The sequence below is a fragment of the Leuciscus leuciscus genome (genome assembly GCF_965113295.1).
Source record: "Leuciscus leuciscus genome assembly, chromosome: 2".
NCBI classification, from domain to species: domain Eukaryota; kingdom Metazoa; phylum Chordata; class Actinopteri; order Cypriniformes; family Leuciscidae; genus Leuciscus; species Leuciscus leuciscus.
In genome coordinates, this window is record NC_138726.1 from 23,292,118 (window position 1) to 23,313,917 (window position 21,800).

The following is a 21,800-nucleotide window of genomic DNA, read 5'->3' on the forward strand; positions in this document are numbered from 1 at the left end:
GGGAGAGGTAGTGTATAGCTATAATGTTTGATTTGCTTATTTACATGTACTTTTATGTAAAGTGTGTAAAAGTGCTAGCCTATAAAGAGAATTATTAACAACTACATGCTGGTCATGTGATGTCATCATGGAGGTGCTCAGGGGTGGCCTGCTTCATGTAGAAAACATGAAAACATTGTCTGGGGCAAGATAATTCATTTAAATCATAAAGCAAAGCGCCACCTTTAATACTGAATCGTATGCACATAATTTTAAGTAGAATATGACAGGAAAAGCTTTTTGTATCTGAATCATATTCCAGATGAGCATTAACCCTCAAAACAAGAAAACACAGTCTATTATCTGTCTGCCTGCTTTCAACCGCGGTCTGCCTTCAAAGCTCAAGTCTCACTCTCGCTGTCAGCCAATCGGATTGTGCCATGTTGGGACCGATGAACCAATAGCAGCCCGTAGCGAGGAGGAAAACTTGTCTCGGATGATTCTCAGGGTGTAAATTGTTGCGTGTCGCGATGGGAGAAATAAAAGTGGGAAGTGATGAACAATAGAGCGGGCTGTTTCCGGGAGGCGCCAGAATTCCCGAACAACTTTCGTGCTCTTTGCATACCGATAGTCTGCCAAGCACACAGCTCATTGTTGCCGCACACAGCCCGTTCAGTTCACACCAGCTGCAGGCTTTGTGTCAAATGAGAGTTTTAGGCGAGATCGCCGAAGAGGGAGAATCAAACAGCCGGCGTCCTGTTGTCAAATGATTTGCATACGGACTTCCGCCCCCTGAATTTAGTTTCTGCATCAACTAGAGTGGGCAGACCTGAGCCCTCATTTCAGGCGCAGTCTTGCGGACTTGACATTTAAACTCGGTTTAATATTGGACATGAACGGCACACGCGTGTATTTTGGATGGTCCCGATGGATTTGGATTAAACGGAACACTGGGATCTGACACTTGCATTCTGAGAAGCGTTTACTATGCTGGATATCTGCCGGCTCTTGTGGATGTACCGTGACTGTTTGCGGTTACTTCCCGTGTAGAATTGGGATCTCGCATTGGACTCAGTTGGGTATTTTGTAGCAGGGAAAAGCTCCTTGGGGCGATGATTTAAAACGGGGGATTCCACGTCAGTTTTGCACTCATCTGTTTGGATCCTAAAGTGGGATACAGCCAGATCCTCCAACCCAGTCCGGTGTATCTGATGTCGGAATGCTCTGATGTCTATTTCAATGTGTCATATTAGAAGAGTTGACCATCTCTTTTGGATGGAGTTTAACCTCACGATCTTCTTTTGACGTCTTGGACAGTGTGGATGCATTTTTAGATCGTTTTTAGGTTGGATTACTTGTTTTTTGCCTACATTTTTACAGGTTGGATCTCGTTTATTTCGGGTATTTAAACTCGCTGCTTTCTGTGTAACTACTGTTGAAATCACACGTTTCATTCTTGTGATTCGTTTTGACGATCCACTGGGTGAAAATACTGTGTGATCTCTTGTTTAATTCATTTATTGTTCGTTGAAAGCTTTTTTTGCACACCATGACTTTCTTGTCCGGGGCAGCGGTTCTGTTGCTGCGTGGACTCGTCATCTCTGCGGTATTGGGCTTAGAGAGTTCATACACGAGTCAACTGTCGAACCGAGTCACTCCTGATCCAGCAGCGGTTGCTCCTACAGGTAAGACCTCTGCATCCTAACAAACCACAAATCTGATCAACCTGCGCTATTCTATACACCAGATACGCATAGATAAACGCATATGCTCGATTGTCATTGCTGTTTTGATGAGTGTTAAGGGAATGTTGACATTGTCACGGCACCATGGGTCCTGATGTGGGCATGGTTTCTCTTATCCTCGCATCGCTTCTGGATGATTCTAGAGAATCGTATCCTTCCTGTATGTGTTACTGTTTATGAAAATGATGAAGGTCAGGACAACATCCACATGGAATTTCTGCTGTTCCACCAATAAAAGCTTGGCATGAGAGAGCAGGAGGGAATCCCACAGTCACCAGGCAGCACCTTCATGAAGAGAAACCTCCAGATGGGGTTTTCCATGGCCACTGGCTGATATAAGGCATTTTCAAAATGGACATTTATTTTACACAATATTCAGTAAGCAATTGAAACAGTATTCAATGGCAAGCCATTTTAACATTTATTGCTTTATTAGTAGGCTATCTATTTTTTATGTTACTAGTATTTTATTTTATTTTTTTATAACTAATAAATAATCCAATAGTGACTAGTATCTTTTTCAATAGTAACTTCCATTAAACCCAGCACTTATTCTCATAGTGACTAGTGTCTATCCGGCCAGTCACTAGTACTTAGTCTTTATTGTCTCTCTCACTATCCCAATAGTGACAGAAAACTATTCCATTATGGCTAATTCCATCTTTTTTTAAGTTACTTAAATAGGTTCTAGTATACATTATTTAGTTATTAGTAACTAGCCCAAGACTCAGAAATATCATGGCCAATAAAACTGTAATTTTTAAATCAACTTCTGATATTTGTATTGGACTATTATAATATTTCTAGTTGATTATTGTAGGTTTAAAAAGGTTTTTGTCAAAACTGATGGGGCAATGCATTCATTGTCTAATGACACATTCTGAAACGTCCAAATATTGGCAGATTAACTGATGCCCCTGATATACTGGATGTTTATCACAATTGTATACAAGGTTGTCACCATGGGTGGGACATGTGAATGTTGTCCTGGGCCCTGTAATGAGGGTGACCCAATAAGGTCTTCTATGGTATAGCCTAGTTTTTAGGAGACGGGGCCCCACTAGAAAACAAAAAAAACAAAAACATAGCTTTGGGCTCTGTGACATTTGATCTGCAGAAAGAGATATTATAGGTCACTCATGTATCCATATTTTAGGTCAGACAAATAAAGAAGAAGAAGAAAAAAAGCTAAACTACGTTTTTTTTAAAGTTTTTTTTTTACCATACTGATATTTAGCATAAACAAACATGACTGTTTCAGTCAGTCAATCAGCCTATTCTGGTTCATAACCCCACAGCTGTTTTCCCAATATTAGTCATGCCTTTAATGACAGTGAATCGTTTCTGACGAGCAGAAGTCTGGTCAGAGCACTTGCTGAGGACACAGGGTGAGATGACAGATTGCTGTCTGTACAGAGCCATGAACTGCTCATATGATGAATGCAATCCAGATCTGTGGTCATACAGGAATGTAGACTTAATTAGATGGGTAAATAACCTGCATGCGAATGGTAATTGAGTCATCAGAAATTAAATCCCTTGGACAAATTATTTCAGCTGGTGCCATAGTTTAGTGCACTCTAATGTACACTTGTAATTTATTGATTAAGTACAACAAGTGCTCTACTGTTCCCAGCTGCAACAAACTCCTTGAATTCAGGAAACCCTTAGTTATAATTGTAAGTGCAATGGCACTTGGGGTTTTCTTGACTCAGGTAGGGGATTGATGGCGCATTTACAATATTTTGAGCATTAACATTCTGTCAATGGTGGACTTTACCCCTGGGTTTGTTGCCAAGAAGTCACATTTCAACATAAAGCATGTATTATTGCAGTATTAACTGAAAGTCATATAACATTAAAAACCCAACAAGCTCATTGGAAAAACATGCCTGGAGTGACATTTCTGCAAAATGATTATTTTGCTTCTTGCACTTTTCGCAACACTTTCAAAGTGAAAAACTAAAATCACGTTCAGTTTTATCCGAAACAGATGAATGTGAATCTTGCAATATTTCATTAAGTTGGTTGTGACAGCTGCCGTGGCGAGTGGCGTTAAAAGGTGAATATGCTCTGTTGTGTTTGAAAATAGCATATTGTCTACATTAAACCCTATAGTTATTATTAACTGAAAGTGTTAACTAAAACAAATGTGAGATAAATGCATTTGCTGCAGCAACCATACCTTTTTTTGCTTGCTTCTACAAGTCTTTGAGCTCTTATATTGTGACGTGTTTTATTGGACTCATACCGAATACTCTCCACATCACAAGTGTAGTGCTGTACCAGGTGAGCTACCAAGCAAGTTTCTATACATACATCAGAAAAGCCAAACATGGAGCTGGTTATGTGATGCAAACAAATGGATTAGTTTGCAAATCACGCTGCAAAGTGTTTGAGGTCATGACATGGCATTGTGCAAGGAACCATCCGAGAATACGTTATTAATCAATAATCTGCCCCTGTAATCATAATTTGTGTTGAAAGGAATAAAAGTTAAAACTGCAGTGAATTGCATGTATATGTATACTATAGGTTTTTGGAGCAAAAATATAATTAACCACAACCTTTTTACAGCTTAGCTGATTTTGTCAACCTCCAAATGAGTCACTACACACACACACACACACACACACACACACACACACACACACACACACACACACACACACACACACACACACACACACACACACACACACACACACACACACACACACACACACACGTTTATTATAAGGACATGAGAAATGAGGGCATTGTTTTCAGTATGCCACTCCAGCCACTGATGAGTTTAAAGTCCCCCTGTAATCAATAATTGTAACGTGAATCCATGAATATGCTAATTAGCCCCGCCCCCACTCAATTAGGCCAGCTCACAGGGCCGTAAACACTGCACAATGGTATCGCTCTTTGCAATGTCGGACACATAGGCTAACGGTACTTAATATGATAAGCCTTTTGCTTGACTATGTTATCATACAGCTAATAACGTGTTGCTAATGTCAAACAAACCATGTTCCTGTTCGCCATTTCAGTCTGCCTTCTAACAATCATCAGAAACACTTTGAACAACTCAGAACGTCAGTGGAGAAAGGCATATAGTTCATCATAACATAGTAATATACATCATACACCCGCTATATTGCTAAATCTACCCGATTTTTCATATCAGCAAAAAAATATACCGGGATAACCTGGCATCTCTCGAGACCCCCCTGTTTGCTGTTAATGATATGCTAAAGCCCGCCAGCACGTTGACGGGATTGGTTACAAGGTAGTTTATGACGTCAGAAACACCAGCGACGGTGTTAACTAATGAATTTGTTTTAAATTGGTTTGTCTTAAACCACATTAAACATATAAACAACATTAAAAACTTGATTTTCACCACAGGGGGACTTTAACTGAAGGTTAAATATCATTGAATGTGTATATAGTGGCTGTGTTGGCATGCATACTTGTGAATTGTGCTTTACTCATTAATTTACTGAATATGCACAAACAACAGTCAGTGGATATTAAATTAAATGAACGCTGTCAAACCTGAGCAGTACGTGACACATACAGGGATACATGCAAGTCCTGCTAGTCCGGCAGATACAATTAGTGAGTGACAAAATAAGTGCTTGTCTTGATACATATTTACACAAGCTGCTTTTTTGTGTAGTCTCCACTATATCAATAAGGGTGCAGTCGTCATGAGATAAAACCATGAGGAATATTACGACTTCTTGGAGTTCTGTTATTTAGTAGAACACAGATGAGCTGTCAGATACCCTTACAAATAAAATAAAACATCTAAAGTAAAAAACTGGCAGCTGTGGTTGCCAGAACTTCACTGTAAAAATACAATTATGATGCTACAAGCTTTATATTAGGCATTTTGATTACTGTGTTTTACTGTTCCTAACGGTGTATGTAAACTATAATGTCAATATACCATCCTATTAGAGCTATTAAAATCTGTTTGATACTGTAACATGTGCTGATAATGATGCAGGTGGACCATGAATGGCCACGTGATGACAGTGACCCTTTAACAGTATATGTCAAGCAACACCACCATGGTAACACATATGATACTAGAATGCACAGTATTAGCATAACATAATCTGATAACAAAAATAAGAAGAAATATAACTAAATAAAATATAAAAAAATGTGATGGTCTGTCCAGGCAATTCTGGGTGGAAATGCCCACATTATAAGGTGATTAATGTATTTTACATACACATTAAACATATAATATTTATCTGTATTGTTGCGATTCATACATTCCATATATTGTTTACAATATTTCTGTAAAATTACATCTATTGGCTTTTAAAATATATAATTTGTACTGTATATGATATGGTAACTTACAGTGAATCTATAAACATGTTTTTATGTTGAATTCATGGAGGACTGTTTTCAATTTTTATTACTAATGTCTAACATTGTATGTAAAACTATTTTAGAATGTCAGTGTATATGATTTCATTTTAAAATGCTGAATGAGAATTTGAGCTGTTGGTATGCATGCACATGTGTAGACGTGTGACGATTCCTCTGGCGGCGTTGTGCTTATGTGCTTATGTGCGTGTGTGCTGGGAGTTTGTCTTTGGCCTCTTTGTGTGTCAAACGGTCCCTCTGGTGTTGACCCAACGACCCACTTCCCATCCGGACTGTGGTCATCTGCTGCTTTACAAGCTAGAATAAGTGAGAAAAAGATAGGCTATACTGTTACGTATTTCACCACAGAATTAAAGAAAGAGCACATAAGTGATTATGAGTAGACTCTGCTTGTGTCTGTGTGAGTGGCATGTGTTAAGCTACTTGTTCAGTGAAGGTCTCCCAATTGTAAGCACAGTAATGAAGGAATTTCCTGTACCACAGATGACTATCATGAAATGAGCTCTGAGTGAAAGGTCGATTGTTTTTGTGTATCTTTCAGATCATTTGAATACGCTTTGTCGTAGAGGCTGAGATGACTTTGTTTATCAGTGTCTTTTTGGTGGCTGTCCCATATTATGATTGTCCTTCATGATGAGAGGAGGAACTGGTTACTTTAGGCCATGCTAGGATATTTCAGTTGAAACTGACCATTCTAAAATGCGTTGTACAATCCATTACTCACAGTTCCTTTAGTGACTGCAGGTAATTCGTTGTAACCTTAAACTGTACAACTTTCACCATCCTAGTTGGGATAAAGTTTGTCTGTTGGAACAGCAATTTGTTTTTTTCCAAACAAGGTCATTTTGATCTTGTCATTTAATAATGCAGTCACTGGCTGTCTTGATTATCCAGGTCATCCCTGGCAAACTTGTAATGACTGTTGTTGATGTGCTTTTTATCTGTTGTTTAATCAGGGTACTAATCAGTCCATAAACCAGTGTCATTAAAGTGATAGTTCACCATAAAATGAAGATTCTGACATCATTTACTCCCCCTTAGGACCACTGATAAGGTGGGACAACTGAACTGTTTGTCCCAGGAGGAAAATTGGTAACCAAACCGTTTTGGTGACCATTGACTTTCATTCTACGCACATAAAAACACAGACATTTCTTAAAGTTTCTACTGTTGTGTTCCATACAGGTTTGGAATGGCATGAGGGTGAGTAAATTATATAATTTAACTTTTTGTGTGAGAGCTATCCCTTTAAGGGTACTCCCAATGAATGCAGTTCATCCTTCATTTATTCCGTATTTACATTTCTACACCTTGCCCTTTCAGATTCCTTTCAGACAGACAATATATTCACATACTTTCTCTCTGAGACAATAGATTCACATACCTTCTCTCTGAGACACTATATATGAGGGTAACAGTCAAAAATCATTTCCCTCACTTTACTTTACCTCTTAAAAATGCTAAATTAAAAAAAAACTGTCTGGATCAAAAACTTGTCACCAGCAATTTTTGGACATAAGATACATTTTCCCACAACATTCCACAATATACACAGATGGATCTAAATCTGGATATCTAGTGGCAACAGCTTTTGCAACAAATCAACTACAAATACGCATCCCTGACCAAAGTTCAGTTTTCACTGCAGAGGCAAATGCTCTATTATTGCCATTGAAGTGCATTGAGATTTCTTTGCAAAATTATTTTTTTTAATAATAATTTATTAAAAATCATATTTTGAAGCATTGCAATCGATAAAAACTGATCACCAAACAGCTGTGAAGATTTTAATCAATTTGTCATCTCTTGAATCAAAGTTTTTTTATTACTTTTTCCTGGCCACTCGGGAATCTCTGGAAATGAGCAAGCAGACCGTGCTGCCAAATAAGCATTATCTACAGAACCAGTAAAATGCACTATACCTTTCACAGATCTGAGACCAACATTGAATGCATACACCAAAAAATAAATGGCAATTGGAATGGGATCAGTGCTTAAACAACAAATGATGTTTTATTAACAAGGTTCGGGAGGAGCACGTTCAGATAATTAACACAGGTGGAGAGCACTCAGCAATCAATGGTAAGAGGTGCATATATACTCTGCAGTCTCACCTCATTCCATTGACAGTTTTGCAGCATCCCTCCACCACCCCTTCTCCACCCTTCTAGTCCTAAACACTTACATACAGGGGGAATACTCTGGGTTCGGGCCGAACTCCGAGCTCGGAGCCCTCCCTCCGGACAGCACGCCAAATACGCATTAAACTTTACCCTTCAAATTATATGTAAGTGTGAACTCGTGAAACTACATTAAATCTTGATTTAAAAAAAAAAAAAAAAAAAAATCCATTTTAATAATAGCTGCACTGTAAAACATTTCAAGTCTGTTAAACTTAGAAACGAAAGTTCACCTGCTGCCTTAAAAACATGAGTTAACTCAACTTAAATATATTCTTTGTTTCAACTCAAAATTTTGTGTTTTACACAAAATTCCCATGGGATCAAGTAATTTACACATGCTGTCGGATAGTAAACTCGAGACTCACAAATACTTTTTTATTATCAGGAGAAAATTCACCAAAGTGTTGATCTTGTCAGAATACACTGTCCATTCAACATATTTTTACTTTAATACTTCTGTAATATTCTGTTGATACCTTTGAAAAGGTTTTTAACCAAGTAAATCCAGTCTTAAGGTTTTTAGAAAAAAAATTATCTTTAACATTTCATTTATTTTTATTTTTGAATAACTAAACTTGGCCCTCGCCACGAACAAGAAAAATAAATAAATAAAAATGCTAAATCAGATAAGGATTTTTTTTCATAACTTATTATTTTAAAAGGGGTGATTGATTATGATTTCACTTTTCTAACTCTTCTAAAGTTAGTGTGTAATGTTGCTGTTTGAGCATAAACAAAGTCTGCAAAGTTACAACGCTCAAAGTTCAAAGCAAAGGATATATTTGCTTTTAAAGAAATATTTTTGGGACTGTAAGGACTACAACAAACGGCTGGTAGGGACATTCCTCCCGGGTTAGTGACATCACCAATCCTACAATTTACATAAACCCCGCCCCCGGAGCACAATTCATAGATGATCAAGACATGATCAGAGATGATTACATGATCAAGTAATCTAAGCTGCTAAGAACGAGCTGTTTTAGCTCCACCCCCTGTGCCGGGAGCAGCAGCTCATTTGCATTTAAAAGGACAGACACAAAACCGGTGCATTTTTGCTCACCCTCAAAAAGTGACCATTTTAACATGCTATATAAACATATCTGTGGGGTATTTTGAGCTAAAACTTCACATGCACACTCTGGGGACATCAGAGACTTATTTTACATCTTGTGAAAAGGGCATTATATCACCCCTTTAAGAGACTGAAAACAGTTCTCACATTTACCACATTTAGCAGACGCAGTTCCTCATACAACCACCCAAGAGGACATTTGACTGACATGTGATGCAACCAATCCTAGTTCGTTTTGTTCTGCGTCATGCTTGGGAGGGTGAAAATGTAATAACAGACCTGCGTGGATCTAATAAATTATTTATTCAAGAACGTTTTGCAAATGGAGTTGCAAACTTCACATACTTTTGAACTGCAGGGTTTAGTTGATCCTTGTAAGTGCTCATTGTCACAGTAAACGCGACGGCTTTCTTCTTCCATGAGGGGATTTGGCGTTATGGCGGCTTTGTTTCCAAGCGGCCCATTAAAGAATGCAACTCGCACATCTCCCGGAAATCCTGTAGAATTTAGCCAATTAGATGAAGACTTCGTAACTTCTGAAGTGTTTCCAATTTTGTGTTCCATATGCATCGGGCGTTCGGCCAACGGTCTGTAAAAGCATGGCGTCTGAGGCTGACATTATCATACAACTAACATGAATCTCTCAGGAGGTCCTTGGAAATCGCCTGTTGAATGTTTGTTGAGTTGGCAGATGAAATCCCCTTAGTGATATTCCTGTGAACGTGGCCATTCTCACATTAAATGCCTTTGTGTATTTAGACTGTTTAGCTTCTCAACAAACAAACTGCCTCTCTGAGGGACACTCTGTCCTGGAAGCATGAGTCTGGGAATTGTAATTTAATGTAGCCTTAAAAATGTGTCAGATGATCTTTGTTTTGTGTCTTTTTCTCTCTAGACAAGAGGTATTATCATAACATAAGTCTGAAGTAGGAAGTAAGCAATGATGTGAAAGCAGCCTTTCACATGCTGGTTGTGTCCCGTCAGCCATTCAATTGTTGACACAGACTTGTAATGCAACATTCTTGTCTTTTGTCTTTTAGTGGGATTGACATCAATGTAATACCAAAAGTTAAAGGCTTACAAGTGTACTCTTGTCTCTTGCCTGGAGAACAGTAACAGAATGAATGCTTAGATGGTGTCAGTCTGTGTTTACTACATGTTATATAATGTTTATCATTCTCTAAATAGTGTTATCTGCACAAAAACTGCATCTAAAGGGCATCATAAGCATTTGCATTTACACAAATGCTGAAATAATGTGATGACACAACGGGATCATGCTCATTCAGATGTGATTGTTCAGTATTTAAGAAGGGTAATCTTTCACAATAATCAGAAGACTGCTTAAATCTAGTAGTTTCCTTTTTTTCCCCTTTGGTCGTGTCTTATCTTGTTTAGGGCAGCAAGTGAGCCAGGACTGAACCAATTTACACCCGTTATTATTAAAGGTAGGGTAGGCAATTTCAAACACAGTCTAGTAATAGCAAGCTAGCTTTGAAAGCATATCCAACCGTCCCTTTAGAGCAGGGGTCGGCAAGTAACTTTGGCCGCGGGCCAATATTTTTTTTAGCCAGTAGATGGCGGGCCAGCTACACAGAGTAGGCCTATGGATACAAATTAAATACTTTTATATAGGCCTATAATCGCGGAATATGATGGGTCCGTCACCGTCCGTGGATCATTCGCTCAATCGTTTTTTCAAATTAAAACCAAAAATAAAAAGGTGAAAAACGACTTGTTTTTCCATTATTTATTTCCTGAACTAAAATGAAAAAACGAATAACAATGGGTTTTCTGATTTTCTGATTGTGCTCAGATCAAAAATAGAAAAAATGAATTACTGGATTAGACAAATTTTATTTTTTATTTTTTATTTAACACCTTAGGCATATATCAAGGAAATCATTTTAAACAGATCAAGTACTATTGTGGTAACAGATTACAGCCATTTTAATAAAGGTGTGAATAGCAATCATACTCATTCGCTTACAGTCCGACTTTTGAACTTTATTCCTTTTTTTTGTATTATTATTTATTCGGGACACACACATACACACCTAAGGTTTAAGGAGTTCTGCGCGGGACTCTTTTTTTTCTGTCCCGCTCCCACAAGGTTCTATTCAGCAACCGCTTAAAATACACTCAGTGTTCACTCGCTTTATTTCCCGACCTGACGGTTCCGCAAAATTTAGATCTCGTTTCCATAATCTCACATTCAAATGTCTCTAACGGCAAGAATGAGATTAAGTAGCCTATAATAAATGCTATACAAAAATTGTGTTCGTGTCAATATAAATATTAGGCTATTTTAACATTGTACTGTCAGCAGAGAAAAAAAATGCCACAGAAAAAAATTATGAAATATAAATAGCCTAACATAAATTAAATAGGACAAAGCCTATCACTCAAATTTCTAAGCAACATAAACGAAAATCATATTGCCCTACTGACAAATGAAGTAGGCTATTTTCTGCCGAACTATTTCAAACATCCTTGCAAAAAAAGAATGTTGTTGACTGACAATGGTTTCAGTACCAAACAGCTCCTCAGAGCTAGGTGTACAGGTGGTCAGAATTAAACGGATAGTTCACTTTGAAATAAAATTTTGGTATGTTTTAGCTTACCTCAAGGGCATCCAAGATGTAGGTGTCTTTTTTTCCGCAGTAGTTTCAATTTTGATATTTTTAGGTCAAACCGTTCTTGTCTGTCAGTCATATAATGCAGGTCGATGGTCACTGTCTCAAAGAGCATGCACAGAGTCCAAATTAAAACAATTCCCCATCGTCCAAATTAAACAATTCCCCATCGTAAGTACACATTGATGGCCCAAGACACGAAACGAGCGGTTTGTGTGAGAAAACGAACAGTATTTTCTGCGAAACCGTAGCCAATGCGACATCTAGTGTATATATCTATACCCGCCCTCGCTCTCAGATCACTTGGACGTGGCTGTGTTCAAGAGGTAAAAACGATATAAATACTGTTCGTTTTCTCACACAAACCGCTCGTTTCGTGTCTTGGGCCATCAATGTGTACTTACGATGGGGAATTGTTTAATTTGGACGATGGGGAATTGTTTTAATTTGGACTCTGTGCATGCTCTTTGAGACAGTGACCATCGACCTGCATTATATGACTGACAGACAAGAACGGTTTGACCTAAAAATATCAAAATTGAAACTACTGCGGAAAAAAAGACACCTACATCTTGGATGCCCTTGAGGTAAGCTAAAACATACCAAAATTTTATTTCAAAGTGAACTATCCCTTTAAGTGCGGATACGCTGTCAAAAGATGTCGGGAGTGGGCTATTGTCAGTCAGACCGCCCGCTCCGTCCAAAGTAGCCTACACCACAGTTCTGACCGCTACCGTCTTTTGGCGCGCGAATGGACACAAAGTGGTCAAGCTTATAACTAGACGCGGCAGGCGCGAATTTGACGCGCTATTCGCGTCCGGTGTGAACGCACAGTTATACTTTAAAATGTAATCCCGCGCCGCATGATTCCCTATGGGTGTTTCACACAGTATGCGGCGGTGAAATCGCCGCGCGACTACGGCTTTTCTCAAGTAGTGGAAGAGTTTTGTGCAGCATTTAGGACTTCCAAAATAATCCGGCGGGCCAGAAAATATTGCTGGCGGGCCAGTTTTGGCCCGCGGGCCGCCAGTTGTCGTTCCCTGCTTTAGAGCATCTCCAAAGCCATGCCTCCTTCAAAACACATGAACACACACAGCAGTATCTGCAAAGCGTCACGAGACGAGAGACAACGATAAATTACCTCATGTCTCAAAGCACATAACATTACAATAATAACTCTCAGTGCTCTAGTGGTATCACCTGACTGCTGCAGTTTCATTTCAGTGTTGATAGTGTTGACATAGAAACGCATAAATGTGAGTCTGAGGACGTGAACTTCTCCGGGTAGAACGTCACAGGTTGCCATCTTGTAATTACGGTTACAACATGGCGTGAACGCAGCATAAGCTTGTTGTTTTGGTTCAGACCAAATGCAATGATCCTGATTCTTCCACAGAAGATGTAGGTACAGCATATGTTTTAACATTTAGACCACTTATTATTGATTGCTATCAGGATGGGAAGAGCGTTTCAACCAGTATAACAAAAAGCGTTTATAAAATTAATTGCCTTTAAAATCATACATTTAAATTGTTCAAAATATAAATTAAATTTACTGTAAAAAATGAAGAAATTAATAAGAAAATATTAATTATTCAGTGTTTGCTACATATCATACACTTGATTTACATGTGACAAAATGTAGCTAATTTTCTGTTCTTGTTGTTCGGACTAGAACAGTTTTTTTTAATTTTTTTTTTTTATTTTTTTTTATGGAATGTTGCAGCGTTTAATATAAATAATATGCACAATCCAATAAATTTCCTATGGATATTTCCAATTTCACCTTCAATAAGCCGGTTCACCCTTGTTTCATGCTGACTTAAATGTTTTAGATGCTTGAGTTTAGCTGTCACTTGTTACTCCTCTTTGTGTCCATCGCAAAGTAGCAGTCTCTCAGTAATAGCAGCAGTACCGCCGTTGTGTTGCAACACTGTTGACCCTTTACATTTCCATTAATTTGTCTGTTAATCTCTTTATCTGGTCTTATTAAAGGGAACTCTGTGCCCGAGCAGTTGTTTTCCATAGACATTGTCTCAAAACAAACAGAGCTATTAAGGCTCTGGAAGCAGCATCAGAGCACCTTTAATATGCAGGGCTGAGGTGGATCAGAGCTGGTATGTTATAGTTCTGTTTTTATGCAACATTTTATGCCCCCCCAAACCCCGATTGCCTACACACAATGCTGAAACAAATACCTAACCCCTTACACTAACCTACAACCTAAACCTATAGTGTCGTGGGGTAACTAACACATTACAAGTAACGTGAGTTACGTAATCACACGTAAAAGTAACATTACTTTTAAATTTACAACAAAATATCTGGGTTACTTTTAAATAAGTAACACAAGTTACTTGGTTTTCCCATTTATTGACTGACACCTCTTCTCTCCCAATGTTGAGAGAAATTGGGAGTAAGGTACAGAGGTCGTGTGCGCTGTGTAAACATGATGGTTATTGTAGTCTTAGACTAAATGTAAGCATGCGTTTACTCATCTCACTTGCCCAAAAACAGATGCAGTATTCCTCAACATGAATAAAAACAGTGAAATGTTATCTCAGAAAACACAAACCAGCAATAATTAAATGTTAAATTACACGAATATACTTTGTGCATTTAATCTCACGTTATTAACCAATCTCTATTATCCAATTAAACCATTCTAATAAGCATTGTGAGGATTTGCGCAAAATTTGTTTCTGTATTTGAAGAGTTCAGATGCAAAAGCCTTTAAGTGCCATCTGAAATTGTCTTCTAGAATCAAGCTCGTATATTTAAGTTCAATAATTTCACTTAAATGGCAATGCAAATGACCTTTTAATTGTCATTTAAGTGAAATTACTTAACTTAAATATACAAGCTTTACAAAAATGATCATTCAGAAGAAAATTTCAGATGGCACTTAGAGGCTTTTGCATCTGAACTCTTCATTTGGTTGCATTGTGAGTATTTGCAGAGCATGTTGTCAAACTGATGAAGATGTTTTCTTAATTTGCTGGTGTTTTCTTCAGTTGCAGCATGTTAAACTCTTGGCCACCGTAATTTAGGCTATGTATAAGGTTGATCAAACTTGATTTAAAACCCTAACCTTAGACCTAATGCTTTTTTCACAAATTCTTGAACCAGCCAATCACAAAGAGCATTCTGGGATTAGCGAGCGGCGTTGAATGGACTGAGCAAGCAGAGGTGAATCTATCAGAAAGGCACTCTCCGCTCGGGAGATTTCTGATTTCCGATTTCTAGTTGCGTACGGGTTTAGCGGTCGGCCTTCTTTTTTTGGGTTCCATAGAAGAAAGAAATCCATACAGGTTTGAAACAACATGAGGCTGCTATTATATATTCACATTTTTCAAGTTTAATATTATCAAATGACAACTGATCGCTGTCCAAACTTTGATGCTAGAACTAGACGTCATAACCTAGACTGCCCTGACAGTTTTTTTAAGGGTCTGATCATGCTTTCCGATTAAATCTAGTGGAACACATTCACACACGTCTGCTCAGATGGAACACTAGATGCCATCAATTCCTTTGGTCACTCAGTAACAGTTTGAGAATATCCTGCAGGTCTGATATCTACCATCATCACAACAGTATGACAGACACTATTTCTCTTGGGGTAATTCATTAAATTCCTGAAGGTTTACATTAGTACTCACAGTCACAAACACATACTTCTATGAAGCATGTGCTCCAGGCTAACACTGATTCAATTGAAAATACGTTTTTTTTTATGCGGATACTCTATAATATTCTTGTGCATAAGTATAACAATTTAAGTCTATTTAATTTGTTGTGTAATATTGTCTATCAGGCAATATCGTAATCGTACGAGATTCGTAAGCCTGATCAAGAAACATAGTAACATTCCTACTAAACAAACTGCACTAGAGGTGTAATTTAAGCTGCATGATAAGTTGTCTAAGTTTAATACACTAAACCAAATGAGCAATGGTCATATTTTCCTTTTTGCAAACTGAATAATAAAATCTCCAGATCTTCAGTCTGTTAGGATCCTTGTGAATAAATCAGTTAATATCCACATACTGTAATTGCACATATTCTCATGTGTCTCTGATGGGACCCCAGACACTGTTGTGCTTATCTAAGGCCAGAGTGGCCTCTTTTACGAATACAATGGCAAGAGTAATGTTTTAATTTAACTGAAACTATTCTCTGAAGCCTTGCATCGTCCAACTGGTATCTCAGATCATGCAGAAAATTGTCCCCAATGGGAATGTAGGTCACTGTATTGAGCTGGACTGTGCAGCTTGTTTTGTGCCATTCTCAGAGGAACTGAAGGAGTTCTTTGTGATACGCTGCATGTGGCTGTGAGGTTTTCTTGTCATTTCTAGTCTGGTCTGACTAGCTGCTTTCACAATGTGAAGGGTGCATTTCAGGATACTGGTGTAAATACACTCTAGTGAAATGACCCATTTTGTAGTGGAAGACACAAGAAAATTGCTGAAAGTAAAAAAAAAAAAAGAAGACATGTACAGGTGGTAAGCAAAATAAACACAAATGCATACTTCCTCCTGTCTGAAGTATGTTTATTTGGCTCACTGCCTAGCCATCTCTTTATGGATTTTGTTTGCACTTCTCATTGATTCTACCATGTCTCAGTCAGAGTTTCTACAGTATAATGCAAACTGAACAAATGAATGACTTACAGGTTTGAGCAAAACTCTGAATTTGTCGGTTGAGATTCCACACACGAATCATTGTTTTTTTGGAGAAACAAGTACTTGAGGAAAGAGATGTGAACAAGATGTAAATCTTATGGTATTTTAAAAAATAATTATGGTATTTTTGTGCTTTAGTACAGTCAAAACAATTACATACAGCACATTTAACTTGTGTGTAGTAATACCTGAATGTTATATAGCCTATATCGCAATTCATAATGAAAAATTAAATGCATTATTAAAAACTACACTTCTTTGAATATCCTTTTATTTTAATTCCACTTTAAAATTCAAGTTCAAATTTGCCAACTCAATTCAAATTCATGAATGGATTTGCAGTTTCACTAGAATTCTCAGTTCATTTCCGAATGGCTTGTAACCCTGATGATTTGGGGTTGTGATATATTTAGAACAATATAACACAGGTATCACATCGTGGAGCCTGAAAACATGCCAAGCACTCAGCTGTGACATCCGATGGCATGATGCTAAAAAGGGAATGACATGAAGGTGCTAAGACCCACTACAGAGGATGATGAGGACACTTTATAGTCCACCTGTGGTCCCTAGATTACATGCCCATGATCTCTACACACACACACACACACACACACACACACACACACACACACACACACACACACACACACACACACACACACACACACACACACACACACACACACACACACACACACACACACACACACACACACACACACACACACACACACACACACACACACACACACACACACATATTCACACACACACACACACACACACTCACATTCACACAGAATGCATGCTGTCCATAAAAGCAGATATTTTCTTATATAGTTTCAGTGAGCTGCTTGGTGTAATTTCTCCTTTTGTAAAGCTCATGTTACATTAGTCTCTGTTCATTCTTTTCTGTATTTATAGCTGCCTGCATTAGAATGTCTCAAGTGTCCACCGTCACTGTCATTTTGCGAGTGAAATAAAACTGTTCAAACAAACATCTATATCAGGTTTATTTACATCGGTTGCTTTATTAATAATATAAGTGTCAGGCATCACAAAAAGCCAAAGTATAGTTGTGTGTATTCATCGGAAGACTGGATGGAAAACTGGCCACTGCTCACGTCTATCACAACAGATTGCCATGGTGTTAAACTTTCAAGGTGCATGAGAGACATTTTACACAGTCACACTGGAAAAAAAAAGAATAAAAAAATGGTGTTGGTACAATTTTCACTATTTTGCTAGTAGATTTTATAAACGGATACAAAAAAATGGCAAATAGAGCATTGAATTAAATACAATTTTGAATTAGAAAGACTGAATTACTATTTTCTTGTAAAACTTAGTCCAATAATCTGTTTTATTTACTTATTTACAAATAAACAAAAATAAATGTTTGTTTTTTACAGTGCATGCCTATGCTTTTATGTCCAAAACTGCCTACTTATTTATTTGTTTTTTTAGAAACCTATTTTCATTTATGTATTATGAAAGCTTGAAGTGGTGCTGTTAACATTTGAGATGAAGGGATGTTTCGGATGAAAGAAAGAGGGGCAGTCTCTCATTTCAGGGACTTTCCTTTTTCTTCAGGGTCAGAGAGAGAGAGAGAGACTGTTGCTCTCTGGGTCTTACTGTACATCTCGTCTCTGTAAACAAGACCAACACAGAAATATACAGAATGCTTACAAAGGGTGTGTTCTATAAAAAAAAAACAAAAAAAAAAAAACCTGTCACTAAACAAACAACCTGCTCATTAACCATAGAAAGCCATCGAGAAAAATGTATGTCACATTGGCACGCTCTCAGTTCCTTTATCTCTAACTTCAATGACTGGCTCTCAACACTTCTACAGTATGTGACAGAGACATCACTTTCTTTTTTATCAGACCCCAGTATTCCTCAAAATGTTTTCTTATGCTTTTACCGTGAGTATTTCAGGAGTGGCACTAGTATAATATCAGCTGATAATACACAATATTTTCTTCTCTCACAGCTTTACAGCAAGTATCACCACCATACAGTTTTTTTTTAGATTTCTATTTTAAATAAATGCTGCTCTTTTGAACCTTCTATTCATCAGAGCATCTTGAAAACATGGATCACCGTTTCCACAAAAATGATAAGCATCAAAACTGTAAACGTTGATATTAATAAATGTTTCTTGAGCACCAAATCATCTTATCAGAACGATTTCTGAAGGATCATGTGACACTGAAGACTGTAATGTAATGATCGCTGAAAATTCAGCTTTGCCATCACATTTTAAAATAATATATTCAAATAGAAAACAATTATTTCACAATATTACTGTTTTTACTGTACTGTACAGCGTTGGTGAACATAAGAGACTCTAAAATGTTTCAATGTTTAATGTTTCAAGGCATTTTATAGACTCCAATCTTTTAAACGGTAGTGTATAGACACACATGCATATATTCAACTATATATTTTTAAAGCAGTGGTCAATGAGAAACGCTAAATCAAGCCACCTTTTATTGAGATTTTACTCTCCACTGTGGGTAAAGTGGGCTGAAGTGCTAGATGAGTCAGCGTATGCTTTGAGGTTAGTGGTAATCCAGCTCCCCCCCAAAAAAAACAGGTGCGTTCTCAAGGGCCGCTTATCCGGCTTCACAAACCGCTAGAGTTACACATTCTGTATCTGTGTTGCCATGTGCTGCACTTCCGCTATAACTCTGTTCGGCTAATTGATTGTGGATAGACTGAAGGCTTAATTATTCCACTGGTGCCTAAGATGTGGTCAAAGGTTAAATCCATCATGCTCTGATGTCATCTCTTTGGACAGTGAGCGAGGTGTGTGCTGTCATAATGCTGAAATACTGTGTTATAGTGGAGTTTCATCATCAAATTAAACTACCATTATGCTCAAATGCACTATCATGCTGGATGCTGCATATTACATCCATATAAGATATAGACACTATACTGCAGGTCACACAGAGATTCCAAAAAACGCACTAATAACATGTCCAGGGATTTGTCCTGGGATCGTTTAATTTTGGTTCATTCACGCTACCGGTGATTTTCTGGAATCTGTGCGTGCGTTCACACACATCCCGCAAAGATCCCGTAAAGACACGTGACATCAGGATGTGACTTGTAATGCACGTGTCGCATACGTTAGTGTTGAGGTAAAACAGCGGAAGAGTTTGCATTGCTTTGAACAACATGGCAGCTGATCCGGCATTAGATGTTGATGTGCAAACTTTCATCCTTAATTCCTTTGTTCCTTGAAGTACACAAACTTTCTTCGTTTTAAATGTGCAACGTGAACGCTGACCTGCATTTAAAACCCCCTGTAAAAGAGTCGCACGATAACTACGTCATTGTGACGATACATGCGTCATCACTACGGCACACCCCTTACGGCATTGGTCCTTCCTTTTGTTCACACGGGGCACATTCTGGGACTGATCCCAGCAATGTTACTAGGTCCCCATCCCGGGATTTACGTTCTCACAGAAGACGCTCTAGCATATCTATGGTAATTTTCTGGGATCAACGCTCTGTGTGAAAGGGGATTTAGTTCACAAATTCACACGTGGCATGTTTGGTTCGATTAAAACGAACTCTGGTGCGATTGCTCTGTTAGTGCAGTTCATTTGAATAAGCGGGAATGCTGCCATCCATGCGCTGAAAATATGGGTATCGGTCCGCTTCCAAATTAACTCTGGTGCGGTTCAAATGAAATATGAACACAACACTGACCAAAGACATGTAAGCGAACCAAAAATGGGACATAATGTTGAAGCATACCTGTTTTTTCTCATTATAGTCACGATGTTGCCCATCACAGTTTGGTACAGGCATCAGAACCACGTCTCCTTGCAGCACATCTTCATATGTGTGTGTGACAGAGGGATTCCTGCTGCTGTTTTGACTCCTTAATAAGCTCTTCATGAGTTCTCAGCTGGTCAAAATACCATCATATGTAGGCTACGCACATACAACGAGCGCATTTATCCCAGCACACAGCATTGTTTTGGATGTTCCGTCGCAAAATATTCATAATAAAAAGCCGACCAATCAGGTTGTGGACGTATCCCTATGCCTTTAGGTTCAGTGTTGAAATGCCAGTGTGAACGCAAAGCATTTTTTTTCTCCGGACCAAACGTACCAAGCGAACCGAACTACAGGTGTGAACACACCCTTAATCTGCAGTCTGCCACATTCACATTGAAATATAATGTTTCAGCTACTTGTAATGCTATTGCACCATCTGTACCTTCTCAATCTCATGAAATTTTATGTCGACTTGCCATCAGACCGCTATTGAAGTCATTGAATAAGTGGCAGAATTTCTTCAACAATTGGACAAATTAAGCCCAGATGCTCTTGTGGGAAAATTGACAAGAAATTCCTGGACTTAAGCCTTTTGTAAAGCTAAAATGGAAATCAAAAAGGAGTGAAACTGTAGGCAGATTTTGTAAGGTCTGATTGTGTTTATAGCTCATATTGTATCATAGGTGACGTATTTCCCTGTATAACTGCTGAAGTCATATTTGTGTTGGTGGCATTTTAGAGAATCTGTAGGAGAGTTTGCAGGAAGTGGTTCCAAACAAACAGGAAGTCACAGTTCTCTAACAGGAACTCGAGAGGGTAGCCTACTCACAATTTTCATGATGTTTACTGAAATCAACAATGATTATGCTATTTCGAGAAAAGTCAGACTAATAAAGAACTGTTTGACTAGAGCTGTTTCTTATGTCAACACAAATGCAAATATCACCATAACCAAATGCTTTTAGTGTATACAAATGCTAACCAGGCATGTGTTTTTATATTTAGACAACTATTCAAAGTACGTTTTGTGTCTACAGTATTGCTTTTTTGCCCCCCTTTTTTAGTATTAGACCACCGGACAGTATATTTAGGCCTGGTTTCACAGACAGGGCTTAGATTAAGCCTGGAGTAGGCCTTAGTTTAATTAGGACATTTAAGTAGCTTTTACAAACGTGCCTTAAAAAAAAAAAAAAAAAAAAAAAAACATGTGCATTTTGAGACAAAACAATGGGGCTGACAATATATGTCTGTGCAAGTTGCTTTCAGTTTCGACAGCTCAAACAAGCATTTTAGTC

At 38.1% G+C, this 21,800-nt stretch overlaps 1 protein-coding gene across 1 annotated transcript in view; it reads left to right on the forward strand.

The window, feature by feature from the left end:
- Positions 1-453: 453 nt before the first annotated feature.
- The window catches only part of stim2b (stromal interaction molecule 2b), a 56,081-nt gene continuing 34,734 nt past the window's right edge, over positions 454-21,800 (forward strand). Inside the window, exon 1 of the mRNA XM_082151948.1 lies at positions 454-1,664. Coding sequence (XP_082008074.1) covers positions 1,529-1,664 — 136 coding nt within the window. The 5' untranslated portion in view covers positions 454-1,528. The remainder of the gene's footprint in view (positions 1,665-21,800) is intronic.